Source organism: Rissa tridactyla, chromosome 5 (genome assembly GCF_028500815.1).
Source record: "Rissa tridactyla isolate bRisTri1 chromosome 5, bRisTri1.patW.cur.20221130, whole genome shotgun sequence".
Classification (NCBI taxonomy): Eukaryota; Metazoa; Chordata; class Aves; order Charadriiformes; family Laridae; genus Rissa; species Rissa tridactyla.
This window is the reverse complement of record NC_071470.1, coordinates 42,525,214-42,547,059: the sequence shown is the minus strand read 5'-3', so window position 1 is coordinate 42,547,059 and position 21,846 is coordinate 42,525,214. Positions and strand designations below refer to the sequence as shown.

The following is a 21,846-nucleotide window of genomic DNA, read 5'->3' as shown; positions in this document are numbered from 1 at the left end:
ACTGGTCTTGAACACTTCCAGGGATGGGGCATCTACAACTTCCCCGGGCAACCTGCTCCAGTGCCTCACCACCCTCAGAGTGAAAAATTCCTTCCTGATATCTAATATAAATCTACCCTCTTCCAGTTTGAAGCCATTACCCCTTGTCCTATCACTACATGCCCTTGTAAAAACTCCCTCTCCAGCTTCCTCGTAGGCCCCCTTCAGATGGAAGGCCGCCATAAGGTCTCCCCAGAGCTTTCTCTTCTCCAGGCTGAACAACCCCAACTCTCTCAGCCTGTCTTCATAGCAGAGGTGCTCCGGCCCTCTGATCCTCTTCATGACCCTCCGCTGGACCCACTCCAACAGGTCCATGTCCTTCTTGTGCTGAGGACTCCAAACAGCGACAATACGGACACAGTATTCCAGGTGGGATCTCACCAGAGAAGAGTAGAGGGGGAGAATCACCTCCCTCAACCTGCTAGCCACACTTCTTTTGATGCAGCCCAGGATACGGTTGGCCTTCTGGGCTGCAAGTGCACATTGCTGGCTCATGTTGAGCTTCTCATCCACAACACTCACAAGTCCTTCTCCTCAGGGCTGTTCTCAAGCCATTCTCCGCCCAGCCTGTATTGGTACTTGGGATAGCCCTGACCCAGGTGCGGGACCTTGCACTTGGCCTGGTTGAATTTCATGAGGTTCACACAGGCCTACCTCTGAAGCCTGTCCAGGTCCCTCTGGATGGCATGCCTTCCCTCCAGCGTGTTGATCGTGCCACACAGCTTGGTGTCACCAGCAAACTTGCTGAGGGTGCACTCAATCCCAACATCCGTGTCATCAACAAAGATGTTAAACAGCACCAGTCCCAGTACCAGCCCCTGAGGAACACCACTCACCACTGGTTTCCACTTGGACATCAAGCCATTGACCGCAAACCCTTTGAGTGCGACCTATCCATCCTGTTCCTTATCCACCAAGTGGTCCATCCATAAAATCCATGTCTCTCCAATTTAGAGACCAGGATGTCGTGTGGGACAGTGTCAAATGCTTTGCATAAGTCCAGGTAGTTGCTCTACCCTTATCCACCAACACTGTAACCCCGCCATAGAAGGTCACCAAATTTGTCAGTCATGACTTTCCCTTGGTGAAGTTGGCTGTCACTGATCACCTCCTTATTTTCCATGTGCCTTAGCTGAGTTCCCAAGAGGATCTGCTCCATGATCTTGCCGGGCACAGAGGTGAGACTGACTGGCCTGTAGTTCCCTGGGTCTTCCTTTGTCCTCTTTTTGAAAATGGGGGTTACGTTTCCCCTTTTTCAGTCAGTGGGAACTTCACCAGATTGTCATTTTTCAAATATAACGGAAAGTGGCTTAGTAACTTCATCCACCTGTTCCCTCAGGACTCGTGGATGGATTTCAGCAGGTCCTATGGACTTGTATACGTTCAGGATCCTTAGATGGTCTCATACTTGATCTTTACCTACAGTGGACGGTTATATATATATATATATAAAACATATATTATAAATATATATGTATTTGATTTCAAGGTAAGCATGAATGAATTAATGATTTGTCACTGTTATCTTCAAGAAGGGCAAGAAAGAGGACACAGGAAACTACAGACTGGTCAGCCTCACCTCGATCCCTGGGAAGGTGATGGAGCAACTCTTCCTGGAAATCATTTCCAAGCACAGGGAGAACAAGAAAATCATCAGGAGTATTCAGCATAAATTCCCTGAAATTCCCCAAAGTTTGACCAACTTTGACCAACTTTTATGATGAAATGACTGGCTTGGTAGCAATGGAGATTGTCTTCAGTAAGGCTTTCAACAACGTCTCCTATAAGATCCTTACAGACAAGCTGCTAAAGTATGGGCCAGATGAGCAGATAGTGAGGTGGACTGAAAACTGGTTGGAAGACTTGGCCCAGAGGTTGGTGATTAATGGTACAAAGTCTAGCTGGAGGCCAGTAACTAGCAGTGTACCCCAGGGGTCAATAGTGGGTCTAATCCTGTTTAACATCTTCATTAATGACCTGGATGATGGGGAAAAGTATACCCGGAACAGGTTTGCTGATGACACCAAACTGGGAGGTGTGGCTGATATACCAGAGGATCATACTGCCATCCAGAGAGACCTAGACAGGGTGGAGAAATGGGCTGGTATGAACCTCATGAAGTTCAACAGGGAGATGTGCAAAGTCCTACACCTGGGGAGGAACACCACCATGAACCAGTGTACGCTGGTGGCCATCCAGCTGGGAAGCAGCTCTGCAGAAAAGGACCTGAGGGTCCCAGTGGATAACAAGGTGAACAGAAGGCAGCAATGTGCCCTTGTGGCAAAGCAGGCTAATGGTATCCTGCGCTGCATTAGGAGGAGTGTTGCCAGCAAATCAAGGCAGGAGATCCATGCCCTCCACTCAGCACTGATGAGGCCACACCTGGACTCCTCTGTCCAGTTCTGGGCTCCCTACTACAAGAGAGACCAACTAGTGGCCTTCTATGATGGAGTGACTACATCAGCAGACAAGAGAAGAGCTACTGATGTATTCTATCTGGACTTCTGTGAGGCATCTGCTGTATGCTGGCAACCAAAGGATTTTAATGTCTTTTCTTTTAACAAGAGCAAGTAATCAGCTGCATGTCCCCTAAGGATGAACAGGTAAGGTTGTATGCCATAGACTGAAAGTTTCTGGTAAGCAGTACACGTATGCTTAGGTTTTTCCTGAACTTTGTATTTAATAACGGCACAATTGTTATGATTAGAATTAACATTTTCAGAAACCAGATGGAATACAGAAGTCCTTATTATTATGTGTTAAAATACCCATAAAAATATACCTGAGAATTCATGACGTCACTGCGATAATCTCGTGTGAAGACTCCACACACTGACAATCCATACGGAAGCTCCTTGGTGAATCGACTGCATATAGTTCCCACCACTTGGTTTACAAGGGCCTTAAATAAAGCAGGTCATTAACAAAACTAGATAGTGTATGTCTAAAGGCACATATAAAAGCATTCAATTTTGTCACTGATATTAATGTACTAGACTATAATGAACTATGTTATGGACTATTAAGTCTAGACTGTCAACAATGTTAACTTTAAAAAGATATGGTACTTGATTTTTAATAATATTCAAATGCTTTCAAAGAAATTTAGTGTTGTGTAAAGTGAGTTATATGTTATAAGTTTTGTATTTTAATTATTTTCAAAGCAGTTAAAAATAGGTCACATACTAGTGCAACCACAATCACTTTAACGATCTCAAAGTCCTGGGGCTGCAGGTATAAAATAGATTTCTGTATCCAGACTGATATTCAAATGAAAAGATTATTTTGAGGCCCAACCTGAGTATAACAAAAAAAAATATTGATTTTACTTACAGAAAACAATCCATAAAGACTGTTATTGAATAACAGCACATGTAATTCAATATCAAAAAATTGTATTACTGAACATTAAAATAATTTTTGGAAGAAGTCAAAACGTTGTCCCTCAGCACTTAAGTCAGTTTTTAACTATTAGGACAGAACTCTCATTAGAAAAATATCCCACTGCCTAGAATTTCCTAAATTTTCTCTTGAAGCATCAAACAGCAAATTCAATTAGAAAAAGATGGCTTGCTTGGTTATTTTTCTGTTCTAATATTACTTTTACCGTGTTGGTAGGCTTTTGGTACTCTCACCATTTACTTAACATGCTACTTACAGGACTTTTGTATATATTAGTGTTTCTGACCTTAAATTAGCTATACAGATATTAGACAAACTCTACACGAGCCTAAATATTTTGAAGATTTTTTGTAAACATTCTGTTTCTAATAAATGTCAACATAAAACAGAATGTAAAGATTCCATTTCTAATAAAAAATACAAATATCAACTAAATTTGTGTAACAAGTACTCCAAACAGTTTCAGAATCACACTGAGAAATACCATATTCATACATACAGAATATGTAGTAGTATGCAGCCTTACCTTTGTAGGAGCAACATACACAACCACTCCATCATTGCTTGTTTTCAGAACTTTTTCCATGCAATAGTATGATGCATATGTTTTTCCTGATGAACTGGGAGCAACAACCACTGCAGACTCATTATTATCTACAGCATCAAAAAGTTCTCGCTAAAAGAAAAACAATTACTTATTCAAAATGTCTTGTTATGTTTTTATTGAGTAAACCAGCTCTTTCTGTAACAACATCTCCTATTTCTGCATGTAAAATTTATACACAGATTTTAGACTACAGAAAATTAGAGTTAATGTAGTCATTTTATGACTGTACTCTTTTCTCTTAAACTGTTAGTGGGAAAAAATGGAATTACAAATTATAACTTGTCTATTTCAATTAGTTGGTCTAAGACATTGCTACCAGAACATTCTGAGTACAAACCTGGACATTTTCAAATTAAAAAATAAAACCAGTTAACTCAGCAGTGTATAATTTAGTTCCAAAAACTTAATTACTTCATGCAAGGCAGTATTTTTTTCTTGCATTATAATAGTTAAAATCATAGAATGGTTACAGTTGGAAGAGACCTTAAAGATCATCTAGTTCTCCAACCCCCCTGCCACGGGCAGGGACACCTTCCACTAGACTAGGTTACTCAAAGCCCCATCCAACCCGGCCTTGACCAAATTACATCGATACTGTCCAAATCTCTCTTCTGCTCCTAGCTTACGGTGTTTATTAATCTGTTTTCTTCCCTATTATTATCTTGCCTCCACGGTCTCTCACCTTACATAGGTCGGTGAAAGGATGGGGGAAGGGGTACAGAAGAGGAAACAGAAATAGTACTAGCACTATCTTTCTCCATCAGCGCATGTGCCAAGTTCCAAGTTGCTTTTCAAGCAAGTGACTGTTTTGCAGATACAGACACGCAAAGCAGCAAGTTCAGCTGGCCTCCCCAGTGCAATAATAAAAAAAAATTAACCTGAGTTTAGACAGAAAAGTTATTTCTCAGCTGCTACTATGGGTAACTCTTTAGGGACAAATGAGCAGAGGATGAACAGTCAGAGATTATCCAAATGGGGCATTACCACCATCAAATATGGTAATAAGCAGTGCAATCCCACTGATTAGGCATTTCTTGCGTTGAATTCCTTGGGACAAGCTCTCTGTAGAAAAGCTCTCCGTGTGGAAAGAACATGGATTACAGCCCAAAATGATCTACTGAATTTGTTAAACTTGTTAAATAATTAAATTTGTTAAACAGCACTATTTTTGACAAATAGTATAATAATATGTATTTTTAAATGAAAAAAAAAACCAAAATCAAAGACCATTTCCATTCACTTGCAAAAGGCTTGTGTCTCATTACCTGCCATGTGTCTGGTATGAAATGTTGCACTCGGGGATCTGGATCATTTCTCTCTTCTCTGAGCAAGTAATAATCCATATATTGTAGCTGAAAGCGAGCTGGACCCACTTCGACAGCACAGGTGCTTACATTGTGATCGCTACTTTCTCCTGTCTATAAGGTCAAATGAAAATTCAGCTTGGTTTGAAAGCTAGCAAGAGATTAAGAAAGTGACACGTTTTGCTCTGTGGAACTCTGCAAACTTTGAGAAACATAAAAGTGCAGGTGATTTTTAAATAATTTCTTGCAGATATCTACACCATATAGCCTTATGTTAGGGTTAAGCTTTTATCTCTTCAAAGGAGACTACGTTCTAAAAATAATATGTCTTCCATAGCCAGTGGTGGTAGTACTTTTGCTACCAGAAGATCTGACAAAACTGGGTAGCAGGCAAAGCTCAGTCTTTTCAAGCTACTGCCTGCCAGAGCCTTCTCATCCTATATTTATGTCTCTTTTCTTCTGCCTGCCCTACTGCTTGTGCAATGAATCACAGTTGCAAAAAGGAAATTCAATATAAAGACCGAGTGTGATCCCAAATTCAGTAAAGCATTGTAATTTTAAACAATGCCTGTATATCCTAAGATATACCAAATTCTGTGTTCATGGACACATCTGGTTACAACATCTGATCCTGAGCACTGTATAGAAAAGCATTACATGTTACAACCCACATCAGAAGATCAGAAAATCACATAATAATTTAGGTTGTCAGGGATGTCTGGATGTCAATTAATCCAACTCGCTGCTAGAAGCAGGTGCAATTAGATCAGGTCACTCAGGGCTGTGTTCAGCTGAGTTTTTACCATGTCCAAGGATGGAGATTTCACAACTTCAATTTCTTGAAAGAAATATCTTCAGTTATTCCTGAAAATTTTAGTTATTCCTAAAATTCCCCCGACTTTGCAAAAGTAATAATCAGAAACAAGCAGCTGGAAAAGCAGGTCCAAAATGCACTGACTGATCTAGAGCCCTTCTAAGCAAGACATTAAATTTGCGAACATATCCCTTGTATCACCACAAACCTTTACAACAGACCTTTTGAGATCCTCGGATCCTACAATTCTACTTCCTAAAATGTAACATACTCTATTTGGGTCACCAAACACTCTTACAATAACTATGTAGCCAGAAGCAAACAATCATCATAAACCAGTTGGATTCACATAGGAAGGAGAGACAGATAATTCCCATTCTTCAAGGGAAGAAAATTTTGTACAAAACAATCACTTCCTCCCTCACCTCTATGTCTTGATCCTCAAGGAAGGATGATAAATAATTTCCAGAAATAAGCTTCAAAAAAATACTAACTCTGCTGTGCCTGAAAAATGAGACACTGAAGTGAGTGATACTGGTTTTACATTTTGCTGTAATCTTCCTTCCTTTTGCTATTGACTCCACCTTCAGCAGGCTGTGAGATATATCCTCCCTCTTCTGCCCCAGAGCCATTTTAGCATTCTCTCTCTGTAATATCATCCCATCTACACGCAAAGGTATCAAAATGCTCTTAACATTAAATCAGCCAGTGGGCAGATTGCTAACATGCAGAAAAGCATAAGGTCAATCCTTAGAGAAATTACGTCAGAGCCAAATTTAGTGTAGCTACTGGTGGTCTCAGCTGTGGTACCAAGGAGAAGCAACTCAGCATCTGAAACTGTTTCCTTCAGAGGTGATAAGTAATACCATAACAGCAAACAGAATAGTTTTCATCCACCTCTTCAGTCTCAAAGATTTTCTTTTCTAAAGTAGCACATTTAGGCCTGTTAGAGAGCAGGTGCTCATCACATAGCTTTTAACAGCTATTTTTAACATGCAGAGTTCAGCTAATGTGATGAGTTGAACAGCAGATACCTCTCAGAGGCGTCTAAGGCCTCAAGCAGACATAACTAGAGCAAATTGATCATGATGCATGTTTCAAAGGGTATCTTTGCAGCCATATAAAGCTCTGTTTACTGAAGGGGAAGTGGCCTATTGTGCCAGCTGTCTCTCACATCAAGTAAAGAAATGTATCCATGGAACTAACGATTAATATCTGAAGCAAGAATAGGTAGTTCCAAATCTTATGGTACAATACAAAATAAAATAAGTCCAATATAGATCTTCTACACATTATTTAATGCTTAAGAAAACACTGTTGGTATTCAGCTGCAGATTCAGTTACTGTAGAATCATTACAGTCTATGAAGTTACCTGGCCAGACAGACAGCATGCCAAATTCTCAAATCCAAGAAGTCTTAGATATCTGGTCAGCTTTTGTAGATGTGGTTTCTCCAAGAGATCTTGATATTTTTCAAGGAGGATATGAATCCTCCTCATGACTTCAACAGCTTTGCTTAAATCTTTAGATTTGTTACCTTTAAAAAAAAAAAGCCCACAGTTATCCGAGAGCCAATTGTATCACTGGGAGTCTTCTGATATTAGGTATTTTTAGAACAGACCTTATCCATCCAACCACATTTATGACAATTTAAAAATTAATTTTATTTGAAGACGACTAGACAAAGGCAACCCACACTCCTGTGACCTCTACAAGGAGTGACACTGAAGACCAAGCACCCAAATAATTCTATCTGCTTCTGCAGGCTCAGCTATAAAAGGAATTCATACTTCCGACATCTATGCAATAACAGAGCTCCCCTATTTCACAGACCCACATATTTATTAATCTTATTGGCAACATATTTCACTCCAATGTTGACAACTCTCCTCAACACGTTTAGAGCAGTGTGTGTTTGGACCCTCCTGACTGAGAGTATGGACTGAACAAGTTAATTCTACTGAAACAGGAGGCCGCTAACTATGATAGCACAGATTTCTGTGCAAATGGTCAACATTCAGACTGTGAGCTGACCACCTCAGCTAATTAAACAATCCACTGCAATACAGATGTATTTTACTGTGTATGATACATAATCATTAAAGATATATACAACAAAATAAAATATTTACATATGCAAGTTCGGCAAAGCAAAACAGGAAAATAGCTACAATCTAATTTCATTGGACACTTTATGGCTGACTCAAAGGATCTTGAAATTGCAAAAGGGGACCAGAGCCTGTTAAGTCCCCCTGCAAAAGGGGAGTTAAAATCACATTGCATGCTCCTGAAACAGGGCTGTATTTTCACATCTTTATTCCAGCTGAGAATATCAAAAGTTACTCACTCTCTTGGTTAACAGGAGTGGAAGTTGAATACTGAACATGAATTTGGCTATCATACCTTGCTCTCTGCAGTGTTTCTTCCACACTTCTAAACAGACAGACAGTCCTGCCATTTCTACGTTGAACTTCACAGATTTACTTTTAAGGGTCTTGAGAAACTTCTCCAATTTATTTATTCCAACAGTCAGATTTGCTTTTATTTCCTTTTCAATTGGTATACACAAGGCTTTCCATTGCTCCTGTTCTTTCTTTTCTTCTTTAGTTTTTAGTCGTCTGTTGTTTTCCTCTATAATTGTCTCCGCTTTACTTTTCTATCCAATAAAATGAAGATATTTAGAACTAAGCATCACTGTGTGCAAGAATTATCTAAAAAAAGCTGATCCATAAACTCAATCACAGCAGGTACATTATAATTTTCAATTTATCTGTTTGATACATTGTGGTTTGGGAACTGTTTAAAATTGCACATCATTTTGAAGGAGGTATAATTTCTGAATCCCAATATATGTTGCTCGAAAGAGCTTCCCTAAGCTTCATTTTAAATCAGTACAAAGCTTCACAAGTAGAATAAAAAAGCACAAGGGTGGAAAAGTAAAATAGCAGATGTCTGAAAGTTAAATTTCAAGCTTTTATTTTATACATGGGTAATAGTAATTCTGGTCATACTGAGATGCTTTTCAATAGATTAAATAAAATTAAGATTTCAACCTTACTTGAAGTTAACAAAGTTATTTTATATACAGACTTTTACAAGTAATTCAACAGGCCATAATCTGTAATCCATAGAACAGTTTATTCTAAAATATTACTCAAATTACTATTGCTCAGTATTCTTGAGTATGCAAGTACATGCTACATACCCTGTGGTGTCTGACAATGTTCACATAGTTAGCATTAATTGCAATATCTACAGGATCTTTCACAGATAATGTTTCCAAATAGTGCAGGGAAATAAATAACTGAATAATGTTTTTTCCAGTATTTCTGAATGGTTTCTTAAAGGAAAAATAAATTCAGGAACTCCTGAATTTAATTCTGAGTTCCCAGGAACTCAAAGTTTCCTTCACCTCACATTATAATACTGGCCATAAGCCAAAACCTATCAGCCTTTACAGAGTTGTTTGGGTTTTTTTTAAATTTATTTGTGCCCGTTAAAATATTATCACTCTCAGTATTCCTAACTAGGAACAAAAATACTTTTGCCAATTTGCTGATTAAATTTTAAGAACAAAGGCAATTCAAATTTCTTCAACTGAGAACTGTAGGACTCATATAGTAAAAATCCTTTCCTGGATAATAGGAAAAAGATTTGGAAAGAGCAATTTGAATATACTCACATGCTTTTTTTGTGTCTTTTTAACAGCAGTACTAGCATTCCCTGACACATCCTCCTGATGTACAACAACTTTTGAAGTGAACTTTTCCAAAGTGCTTCCGTAAAAATTTTGAAAATTCTGTAAATTTTGTATTCGTCTTCTTTCTTCTGGATCTTTGTATTTTGCTGCAAACAGATATAATTGATTAAAAAACATTCTGATAGAATTCCAGGCTAATCTATTTCCAAGAAAGGACACAGGGGTAATGGATAAATTTCCTTAAAATTCCTCATTGACGTAAGGCCAAAATCACATTTTGAAATAAGCTGGCTACTAAGATTCACTGAAATCCAACAGTACTTTGAATTATCTGAGAGATAGGCAATAGACTCAAATTCAAACTACTTTAGGCACACATTAACAATAGTGGAAAACTTAACAAGCAGGATGCCTAGAAAGAAATTATAATTGAGCAAAATGCCTAGGCTTCTCACACAGTCTGTGAAAATAGGAAGGTGTCTTCTGAAGGCAATTCAGATGATCAGAAAGAGATCCCTTCCCCATGAAAACAAGAGTCTGTCACCAGAACATAAATAAATAAATCTGCTGGAAGAACATTTATGCTAGCCATTGGAAGATATTGAACTGAGCACATAGTTACTTCCACACTCGAGCCTAAGTATTTCTCTCTGCCCTAAAATCAAAACGATGAGTCAGTTTCCGTGTGTGAAGACCCATTTCAGAATTTCACAAGAAAGACTGAGATGACACATGTTGGCATTAAGAGTATTCATGCAAGGCACAGGAGAGAGAAGGCCCTCTCCTCAACTGGAGTGGACATAAACTTTCCAACGCCAAAATTATGGAAGGTGCTCTAGCTACTGTTCTGCAGGTTATGCTGTCCAAACTTTCTGTTGAAATCATAGTGCACAGAAGAATGCAAAAAATCATCCAGTCAAAAAGATGAGCATATGGAAGCATGGTTTCATAGGTCAAGTAGTGAAAGTACCCACTCAGGAAACAACACTTCTAAGTCACTGACCGAAAACCATAAGCAACACTGGAAGTACCAGCAGTAATCCATGATTTCTCAACTCCTGGTAGGTTTTTCACAGTTCAATTCACTGTGTGATGCAATAGATGATGGGAACATCTTTGTGAGAAAATTTTGTGTACTTGCTGATACACAGAGCCTCGTATACTTAATTTCATGTAAATATGCAAATCTAAGATCAAAACTAAGTCCATGGTCTGTTTTTAAACTCAAAAAAAATTACAGGAAACTATAATGCATAACATCAAGAATTATGATACAAACAACTTTTGTTTACTTCTGTGCTGGTTTTAGTGGGATAGAGTTAAATGTCTTCATAGTAGCTTGCATGGTACTATGTTTTGGATTTGCGATTAAAACAGTGTTGATAGCACAGGGGTGTTTAGTTATTGCTGAGCAGTGCTTACACAGCATCAAGGCCTTTTCTGCTTCTCACATCGCCCCACCAGCAAGTAGACTGTGATGGCAATTGATGGCATTTGTCTTCCCAAGTAACTGTTACACATGATGGAGCCCTGCTTACCTAGAGAGGGCTCTAAACACCTGCCTGGTGATGGGTCACAAGTGAATTCCTCATTTTGCTTTGTGTGCACAGCTTTTGCTTTACCTATTAAACTGCCTTTATCTCAGCTGATGAGTTTTCTTACTTTCACTCTGATTTCCTCCCCCATCCCACCAGGGTAAGGGAGAGTGAGCAAGCGGCTGTGTGGTCCTTAGTTGCCAGCTGGCATTAAACCACAACAACCTCTTTTACTTCTTATTTTAATTCTGTTCTCAAAAGGTAAGATTGGCTATGCGTATACTGTGCAAACATCTGCATATGTATGGATGTGCTTACCAAGCATTATCCAAACTATATATTTAAACATTGAACTGCACATGTACATACAGTTTACTTATATAAATCTGTGAAGCATTTCACAAGCAAAAGGGAATGTATCATGAACATCTGACCACAAGTGCTCATTCTGTTATACTCAGTAGAACTATTTAAGATTACACACAATGCATATACGTTATGCACAGGAACACCAATTTAAGTATAATTTAGCTATTGCAGTAGCTCTAGTTTCACAAGTTTTTACAGAGCTGCAAATATTTTCTGAAATGAGAAGTCCTTCTCCAAAACCATAACCTTTACAATACTGTTCTAGCCAATACAGACATGTGGGCTCTGTGTTAGTTTTTCTTACCATCAGTATTACACCGTACTCGCACATATTCCTCAGCCAAAGGCCTGCCAGAATGCCAGTGATGAAGCTCATCAAATTCCCTGTATCTAGTAAGTGAAGTAATTGCAGGATCATTGCTGAAATATACAAACATTAAACAGAGCAGAAATTGTTTTCCAGCATCTCTAATGAAACATTCAAAACATTCAAAAAAATTAGTATTTATCAAATCACAATTTTACTGTGGCAGAAAACCAATGTAGGGTTTAATTCTACTCCAAATATAGTGTGCTAAGATAGCCTCAATTTTTCAGAAAGAATTACTAACAAACAAAGTAAAACCCCATTTTTTCACTTGTTTTCCTACAGATTAATCACAGAATGCAATGTAACTACATAACTTATACACTTGCTAAAAATTACTCGTTGAGCAGCACAGAACTCACTTCAACAAGTAGCAGAGCAAATGTAAAGGATAATCTCTTCTTACTTTTTTGTCAATATTTTTACTGAATGTTTTTCTTTTCCTGAAATCAACCTGAGCTTTGCAATTTAGGATAAGGCCTTTCAAATAAAAATTTTACATTTAGAAAAACAGCTACAGAATGTAGAATAATAATCAAGTACTACAATGCAAACAAATAACAGTATCAGAAAATATGGATAGGTTGACTCTTATCCATTCTTGTTCTGAACTTTCTGTTAATATTTACACCAGTACATGTAAATGTGAAATTTTACCCAGTCACAGCAAAAGGACTTCTACATATGTAAAAATTGAGCATAATATGGATGTAAAGTGCAAGGGAGTAGAAAATAAGCCCATATAATGTTATTTCATTATGTTAGAATAAAACTCATAAATGTACCTTTCTAAAACAGGTAGGTCTTTCAAAACATCTCCAGCATAATCTTCAACAAGATCAGATTTCACTGAGATAAGTCCAATGTTAGGAATTTCTGCTGCATAGTCTTTACAGTGCAAAAAATAATTAATATTGTTTAATTAAGAATATATATAATTGTATATCATACTTGAAAATTCTGTCATGTTACATTATAAATGAAATTCTATAAAGTAAAATTTGCTAAAAGTAAGCAGCAGTTCACAAGTTCCCCTTTCTCTGTTTCTTCTCAAGCATGAGAAGAATAAAGCAGACATCATTATTGCTTCTGCGTAGATATTCTCAAAATCCATTTTCGCTACGCTAACTTTTTGAATGCTACAACCCATCCCATCTCACAGGCATCTACTTTCCTGCACTGATTCCATAAACATGCACTTTCAACTGCACTTACATTAGATGACTAAAGATGACATGTAACATTGTGTATCCTTCCTGTGTTTGAAGTCTAGCCACAACTTCAGTCTTCAAGGTCTCCAAAGGAGATACAGATATAGGTAACACAAATACTGTGCCAGAAGATGCCTTAGTATCAGACAGATAACAAAGGAACTGTCTTTTTTTACCCACTAGAGCCCACTTTGCCCACTTGAACATCTTTGAAACCAGCTGAAGAACACTCACAAACTTAAGCAGAATTATATTGCAGCCTTTACTGAATTTCTTACCAACTGTCTCTTCTAAAGACTTATACAATTTATTCGGTTTAAAACAAGCATTCAAAGGCTGTAACAGAACTGGTTCTTAAGAAATGTCAGATATCAGGCAAAAATGTCTACCTACTCCTTTCAGATATTTAGAACAGGTCTTGTAAGTGAGGTAAGAAAACCAATAATCTCTGAGCCAACTATGCAATTCCCCAATTATGGGCTACTAAACAGGATGATGGTGTAATTTAAGACACTTATAGGCAAGCCATAGTTCTACTACCTCCAAGGACTGCAACGCGAGCTACAGTAATGGCCGGACTCTACTATTTGGGCAACAATCCTATATTTCACTTAATTTGCTGCTCCCATGCCCAATACCTGTATAACCCTGTTGTCAACATATACAAAGACGTTCTTCAGAGACAGTCCTCCTGTGACATAATCATTAATTATGAGTAATTATTATGCTTTTTACTATTATTTGTATTACAATAATCATAATGTTTTTTACAACACAGACAAGCAATTTGGGCTAGCAATCATGGAACCAAACCCAATTCCTACTCAAGTCAATAACAATACTAGTGCTGTCTACAGTGGAGTCAGAATTTCACCCATGAGGCCTGGTCAGACTTATTTGGCATCAACTTCAAGTTTTCGTAGTGGGTTGATGGGAAGGAGGGGAGAATCCATAAAGCATGGATTAGATTTGTGATCAGTATATCAGATCACTACTCCTAGAACTTTTAGTGATAGTAACGAAGATCATGCTTCCAACTCTCTAATTTGTGGAGTTGTCAGTACCTCTAAATAATGTCTGTTCCTGTTCAAGAAATAGTTGGGAAGTCTTTCGTATTGGGAAGGCATCTCCAAAACTGTATTTCACAGCCAATTTTGTTACAGTGTCCCATAAACACTGGTATTCATTCTCTATTTCTTTCCCCAATTCCTTTTTGAACTCTAACCCTGCGCAGGGAGGGAAGAAAGAAAGAAAAAAAAAAAAAGAACATTAAAATTAAAAGTTTCCTCAAACAGAATCTACCTAATCTACCTATGCACCTATGCAGCATCAGGCACACAGACTTCAGTCCTATCCAAGGTCTTTGGTCATTAGAACAAATTAGGACAGAATGTTGTACATTCACAGTTTTTCATAGTCTACGGTATAAATAACTAATTGTACTAAAAAGATGTATTTTCAAAAGAACACCAGATTTAGACTGCTTGTGGAAGTCTGCAAGCTCCACAGCTGAAGAAAAGTTGCTCTCACCTTCACCTCCTGCAGGGTAGGATCTTGAATTGAGAATTTTCTTTTTAGTGCCCAATAATAGGTATAATTATAAAAAATATATGTTTCATATTCCTAATTTATATTTCCTTTGAAAATTCCTCTATACTTCCTTTACTGAGGTACATACAGGACATCTTGTGACTAGATTCATAAAGAAAGCATTCTGGTTTACTGTCAGACAGACTCATGGCAGAGGATTTCTGGTAAACAGAATTACTCTGAAAAAACATTTGCTACAAATCTTTTTCTGTACTTTCTTGCTCTGTCAGCTTTTGTAACTTTTTTGTGAACCTTCACACATCTGATGGTGTTCTTAAAGTTCTGGATCCAAATTCATGTATTTAGAAGACAACATATGATTTTGTCTGAATCAATCTCATCTGAAATTAAAAATATTATCCAATGACTCAGTGACATTAGGAATCAAATCTGGTTCCCATTCTGACTGTATTGCATCAAAACAAAATGAAATGGATAGAAAACTGGCTAAAACCCAAATGGTTGAGGATACCCAATAACAGTGACACAGAGCTCTATATCACTCTTCCTTTGCCTAAGTACAGGTGGCACATCAAAGACATGACATGGTAAAGTATTCTGAATGAGTACTGGTGAAAGACACTTTTGCATGCAATTTTCTATCTTTGGCTATAGAAAAAAAGTTTTCCTATTATTCCATAAAATGTATGTATTATTATATGGGTAATTAGAAAACTGTGCTCATTTCTGCTTGTGCAAGCAGTTTCATTCTCATTTTGTGGCTTAATAAAGTTAGAAATGTAAGAAAGCAAACTGTTCAAAGATAAATACCTCTAGTATATTCGACCTCATAGTAATGTGCAATATTTCTGAGCAGTGAATCATCATTTAAGTCAGGCAGGTAAGTTAAATCCAATTTCCAACCATTTGTATCACTTAGCTGTGTCAGAGAAAAATGCATACACAGCTGTTGCTGTTAAAATAAAGGAAACAATTAATTCTTACAGAGCACCTTTTCACGTGGATTAAAGCATCTCCAAAGCAGGTCAACTACCACAGGTTTTATTGACATGAAAAACAACACACTGTTACTTGACTTCTCTGTGAGCCGGAAACTGCATTCACTATTCTCCTTCACTATAATAACCAACTTTAAACAATAAAAAGGCCTGCCATCAAACTTCCCATACTGGATGAGACCAAAAGATCCATCTAGCCCAGTACCCTAACACTAATGCTGGCTAACTGGATATGTCTAACAAGAGGTGAAGTATAGAGATATTGCCCCAAATCTTCTCCTAGCCCCACTGATTCATGGCTCACAAGATTCCTGAACCAGGTAAGGTTTGTCTCCAGCAGGTACATTACATTCTTTGATCTCATCAGATGACTAAAGTAGTATATAAAGGAAAATGGAAACTGAAATGCAAATTGCACCTCATGACACAGGAAGACAGTGCTACACATACCATTTTTATTAATGGTAAAACTTGCTTAGTCCAGTAGGATTTCATGATCCTGATCTGAGCTCTCTGTGAAAGAGGCATATGAAGAAGAAAAGCGACTGTAAGACACTGCATTCTACAGAGGTCAGCTGCTTCTTCTGGAGATAGGGGTTTACTTCTTCCCTGCTGAGAAATTACAGGTAAAAAGTTGACCACATCCCTCAGCAAAACAATTGTGCTCACTTCTACTTAATTCCGTGGTTTGCGCTTTGTTAAAGCAGCTAATAGTTCTGATCTATTAAACAATCTGTGCATTGTAATTACTTGTGAATACACTTACTTCAAAATGAACATCCTTTTAGCACTGGTAGGTGCAGATCGGTTATAACGTAAAAAAGAAATCTCTTCTGAAAAGAGTATGACTATAAAAATCAAGACAAAACTTGAAAATGATTGTCTGGCTAGAAACGTTATTATTTTAAGAAGAAAAATTAATATCTAGATATAGGCCTATGATCTTTTCTCAACTGCACAGCAAAAAGTCTGTACGGAAATACAGCCGTGCTAACCATTAATAGCTAACCTGTAGTCCACTGAATATGTGTCTCATAAAATATTATTGATATATTGCACCTGTGTTAACTTGATGAAAATATAAGGCTTGTAATATGGTCACAAAAATGATGTCATGACTGCACCTACAGAGAGACCTTTTTTTCTGAAATGTCTTGCTTGCTTGAGGAAAAGTGTATTCTTCTGTAAAAGCTAGTATGCTATTGAACATTAAGAAAAGAAAAATCATGAGCGCAACTACCTTCTAAGGTAAAACTTCCTATAGAAGTAATTGCTCCTAAGGTAAAATTTTCCCCAGGAATAGCCACTGCCACAGAGAGCACAATGAGACCATACTCCTTTGGAAAAGCTGCGTCCACAGTAACTATCTGAACCAGTCCACTTACAGAGTGCAGTCACAAAGGAAACACCTGGGCCTCTCTTCAGCTTGGGATCTAGAAGGACAGCCATCTCTCCTGTTAGCAAAATGTTTATGATTACTATGCCAAAAAGATATTAAAAAAATCCTTACTCTTGCTGATTGCTTTGTCTTTGCTCCCATGGAAGTATTTGAATTTTTCAACATGTTGCTGTATATTTTTAATCCCACAGCACAAGCAAGAACACAGACCACACGCTGAATGTCAGATCCTTCAGGCCACAGCTGTCTCAACAGACACACAGTCTGGTGAACCTGTAGTCATAACATTATGAATAGCACAAATGACCACTACAATAAAAATTACAAAAAAGGACAAGTCTTATCCTTTACAGAGCTTCAGAGAGAGGAAAAAAAGGATATGAAAACGACAGAAGGAAAAGTGGGCATTATCGTTAGTAAAAATAGCTTTTTTTTGTCACGTTCCTGAGGGTACCAACAGCAGTGCTGCAGCAGGGCCAGTCTCCAGCTCCCTGCAGCTCAGCTGGCTAGCAACCTGCTCTGGCCTCCGCCTGTTCCCAGGGAGGAGCCTGATGTCCTGACCCCCTTGGCTGCCCTGCTCCTGGCTGGGGCAGTGGGACAGGCCCTGGCTACCAGACCCTGCCCTGCCACCTCCAGAGGAGCCCCCACGGCCTGAGCCCTGAGGCAGCAGCCACCCACCCTCATGGCGTCCTGATGTTTTTCTGCTCCTGGGGTATCTAATTATTGAACTTGCCTCAGAGAATATAATCATAATAAACCAAAATATTAGCAGTAGCCAGGCAGCTGTGTTTCTAGTGACTTTAAAATGCTTTCTAAGTAACACTATTTTTTTCTGGACTGAAAAAAAAAAACCCTGAAAAAAATCAGCTTGCTAGACCAGTATCATTCCCACTGAAGTCCAAGGAAGCCTCACTGCTGTTCTCTTCAGAAGCAGTAGTCACACAACTGCAGTGTAACATAACGCTCCGGAAAAGGGCAGGGGTACATTAGGCACTAAAGGTATAATATATACATAAAAATACCAAATTTTCAATGTTAAAGTATTTTAAAACTAGATTAATGAATCCATCGCTTTAATCATGCAAGTGCAGACCTTGTAACAGTATCCAGCTCCTAAAAAAAAAATTCCCAGATTGTGAATACTTTCATAGTTAACAGAGTGTGCAAGCCTTGGTAGCTGCCACAGAGCAGTTTAGATGTTGAAATGTCTCTACAGACGAGGCTGCTGCTGGCAGCAACACCGACTCTTGCCTGCCACTGGTGAATGTACCCTTCCACACCCTCCCCTCAGGAGCCAGCTGCTGCCGTGGGGGTGAGGCAATGGCCACAGTGCACCCAGAGTGTAGTAGCCACAGCCCCCCAGGTGGCTAAGGGCGGATTTATGCCACAGATAGTGTTTTGTCCTGAATGGGCTGGTTTCAATCTTCTACAAGATAAAGGCAGTCGCCAAGATGGGAACATCCCTTAAGTGGCATCCCACTCATCAGGTTTCAGCTGAACCATCCTGCTTTAGTGAACTTTGAAGAAAGAAACAGCTTCAAGCTGCTGTGAAGAAGGGCACAGAGGAGACCACCTCAGACTCAGGGTGTCACTTCAGGATAAGGAAGAGAGTCCTTCAGTTCTGGCTAGGAAAGAATTTCAGGTAAAGGAATGGAAGAAGTCAGTCAACCTGAGGAGAAAAAGAGAAAAATGATCTAAGAGGTCCAATTACCTCTTTTTGTATGCTTTTCAGGCTCAGCTTGAGATGTTCATATAGACATATCAACGGTTCTTTGTACCTGACTAGGTTTTCACAGGCATATTGCAGATCATCTTGATGCTAAGAAGTGCAGAAGTCAAAATTACATACAAAAGTCAACAGATACAATGCATCAGGGACTACCAGCCACAGACAGAAACCATTCAGATACATTACAATCCTCAGCCTCCAAGAAACATCTATTCCAAATAAAACTCCTTTAAAAATCACATCCCTGGCCTAAATCCTAGCTTGTCTGGCTTATTATAAGTCAACTAAGACATGTGATGGTGAAGATATAGGAAAGGCTGTATTTGAAACTTCCGTATCTTAAGTGGGATCCTTAACAAGGACATGAAATGAGACTATAAAGAACAAGGCAGGAATTTGCCACCAAGCACAGTGTTTGCCTGTTAAGGATTTCAAGACCAGTAGATCAAAGAAACATAAAATGAGCCATGTATCAGTGCTTTATAATTTTAACATGTAAAATATAATACTCATATTGAGATATTTTAATTAAATCTGCAAAGTAGAACTAACACAGTTATTGCAAACCAAGAACGAAGTTGTGTAACTTACCTTTTGAAAAAATACTCTGTGTTTATACACACTCTGAACATGATATCCGTAAACTCTAAGAATATCATACTCCTGTCCTGAAGCAAGCACAACGTTGATTTTCTTTGCCAATGAATGAGCAATTAAAATAGATAAATAGTCTGTTTGGAGAGAGGTCAGTCCTATGTCAGATATGATGATGAAGTAAGGATAATTTTTCTTCAGGAAATTCTCCCATTTGGATGATAAACAATTGGAAAATTCTGTATGAACAGTTGTGCCTGTGTTATGCCTCAGGTGTTCTATTAAGGCAGTACGCAAGAAAAGAAAATGAGGATATGGAAGATACATCTGTTCTGCATCCTATGGGAAATAAAAACAATGAAATTATTCAGTTACATTTGTTGACACAATGAACAGCCTCCTAATCCTGATTAGAATCAGGCAGTTGGTTTTGAAGGAGTGCAGTGTTTAAACAGCAAACAAATGTTACTTGTTCAGTACCTTGAAGAAAACAATGACATATTTTGCTCCTTTTTCAGTGAAATTTTGCAGGAAGCATTCAATTTGGTAGAAGAAGTTTAGATATTGTGTTTTCGAATCTAAAAACATAAGTAGTAAGGAATCCCCATCTATCACAAAGAATTCAGACTCAACGAAGTCTTTTAACAGACTGACATACCTGAAAGAAAAGGAAATAGCATGCACATAACATTACTCCAAGAAAAGCTGAGGACATGGGACAGAAGAAATTTAATACTAACACATTTTAAAATAAATGCTTTCATTAATTAAATCAACTAAACATTAAATGTATAAATTAAACCAATAGCAAACCATCTTTATTGGATCTAATGTTAGTCCCAAATAGCTTACAATCCTTTCAGTTATTGAATATATTAGCAATTGTCTCCTTTACAACTCCAGGAACTTTTGTACCATCTGAGGCTTCTGTGACTTACGTGGCATCTCTTGTCCACGTCTGCTTATGCAGAAAACATTATCTGTTCTATAAGGAATACCCTACAGGAGATAACCACAAAATATATTTTGAGAGTGTTTCTGCCTGAGTTTCCAGCTAAAAAAAAGTGGGTTATCAACAACTATCACGACAATAGTAACTACCTCCCTCATCCAAGGAATGTCTATGGCAAGAAACATACCCTAACAGCAAGAGGAATCCAATCACTATACATTCCTTTATGAGACCAAAGAATTAAAAGACTTCATCATCCCCTTCCCATTTTAGAAAACCATGACAGTTGACGAAATTTGCATTAATGTCTTAGGTCAAACTTGGAATAAATCGTCTTCACTGAAGATGGCAAGTATAAACAGACAGCACCCTCAGTAGTTTTTAATACATCCTAGGAATTGACTGTGTTCTCCAACTCTTTAAGAATCCATGAAAGTCCAGGGATGTGATGTTTTACCCAGGAGAGACCAAGGAGTCAGAAGAACGTTTGCAGGTCCAGATGAAAGACAGGCAAGCCCTTCTAGGAAAGTCTCTCCGCTTTCATGTTTGTCTGTTACATACTACACTATTACATATTACAATACTAATGCATATTATGAGAACATCCATACTCTAATGGTAAGAACATGCTTGTTTTCTTCAAGGCTGTCAAAAACGCCTGATAACACCTCACCTCAGATACACACCTGGGAAGACATAGCTTTCCTTTCTGGCTTGGATCAACAGCCCCTGGTTTACAGGTCCAGTATGTTATCTGTTGCAATGAGTAGCCTTCCATGAACAAAAACTATGTAAACTTCTGACTTACAGACTTAAATTGTCTGCCTTCTATTAATACTAATCTCTTTAGCACGTCAGGTCCAGAATGCAGAGAAGACACTTCACTGTCAATGTGAATGATAGTATTGCTAAACCTTTTCTGTATCAAGCAGGGAAAGGAATCAGAATCTGGAGCTGCAGAACTGATGAGAACTGATGTGCAAAACCACAGAAGGTATATATGAAAAAGTAAATTTTGTAGGAAAACTGTTTTAAATGCTGTAAAAGTAGTAGTGTTAAAATATGTGAGGAAACATGCTAAAGAAAAGCATGACAGAGAACTTGAAAGAAAAATAAATAGCAATAGTTAAAACTGTAGATCGGTTCCTAAAACATGCAGACAATCCCTACTCTTTGGGCAGACCTTCTATTATATTAGGAATCTTCCTTCATGTGGTTGGAGGAAGCGTGAAATCCTAAGCATGCCTTAGGTCTCCTGGTTTTCCACAAACCTAG

The 21,846-nt window shown here is 38.2% G+C and overlaps 1 protein-coding gene across 11 annotated transcripts in view; it reads right to left on the bottom strand.

Annotated features, from left to right (window-relative positions):
* DDX60 (DExD/H-box helicase 60) overlaps positions 1-21,846 on the bottom strand; it is a 48,984-nt gene that overhangs the window by 25,054 nt on the left and 2,084 nt on the right. For 7 of the 11 annotated variants that reach the window (XR_008466583.1, XR_008466582.1, XR_008466581.1 and 4 more), the window contains exons 5-19: positions 20,100-20,277; positions 19,617-19,958; positions 19,008-19,115; positions 17,408-17,569; positions 16,348-16,509; positions 15,710-15,851; positions 14,413-14,574; positions 12,923-13,025; positions 12,075-12,190; positions 9,849-10,012; positions 8,570-8,822; positions 7,540-7,703; positions 5,314-5,466; positions 3,968-4,117; positions 2,822-2,941 (exon numbers count right to left, since the gene is read on the bottom strand). Coding sequence is in view for 8 of the 11 variants with exons in the window: in XM_054202729.1 (XP_054058704.1) it covers positions 2,822-2,941; positions 3,968-4,117; positions 5,314-5,466; positions 7,540-7,703; positions 8,570-8,822; positions 9,849-10,012; positions 12,075-12,190; positions 12,923-13,025; positions 14,413-14,574; positions 15,710-15,851; positions 16,348-16,509; positions 17,408-17,569; positions 19,008-19,115; positions 19,617-19,958; positions 20,100-20,277 (2,479 nt within the window). In the remaining 3 variants the exon portion in view is untranslated. The remainder of the gene's footprint in view (positions 1-2,821; positions 2,942-3,967; positions 4,118-5,313; positions 5,467-7,539; positions 7,704-8,569; positions 8,823-9,848; positions 10,013-12,074; positions 12,191-12,922; positions 13,026-14,412; positions 14,575-15,709; positions 15,852-16,347; positions 16,510-17,407; positions 17,570-19,007; positions 19,116-19,616; positions 19,959-20,099; positions 20,278-21,846) is intronic. The other 4 variants (XM_054202724.1, XM_054202721.1, XM_054202728.1 and 1 more) reach the window with 4 other exon arrangements.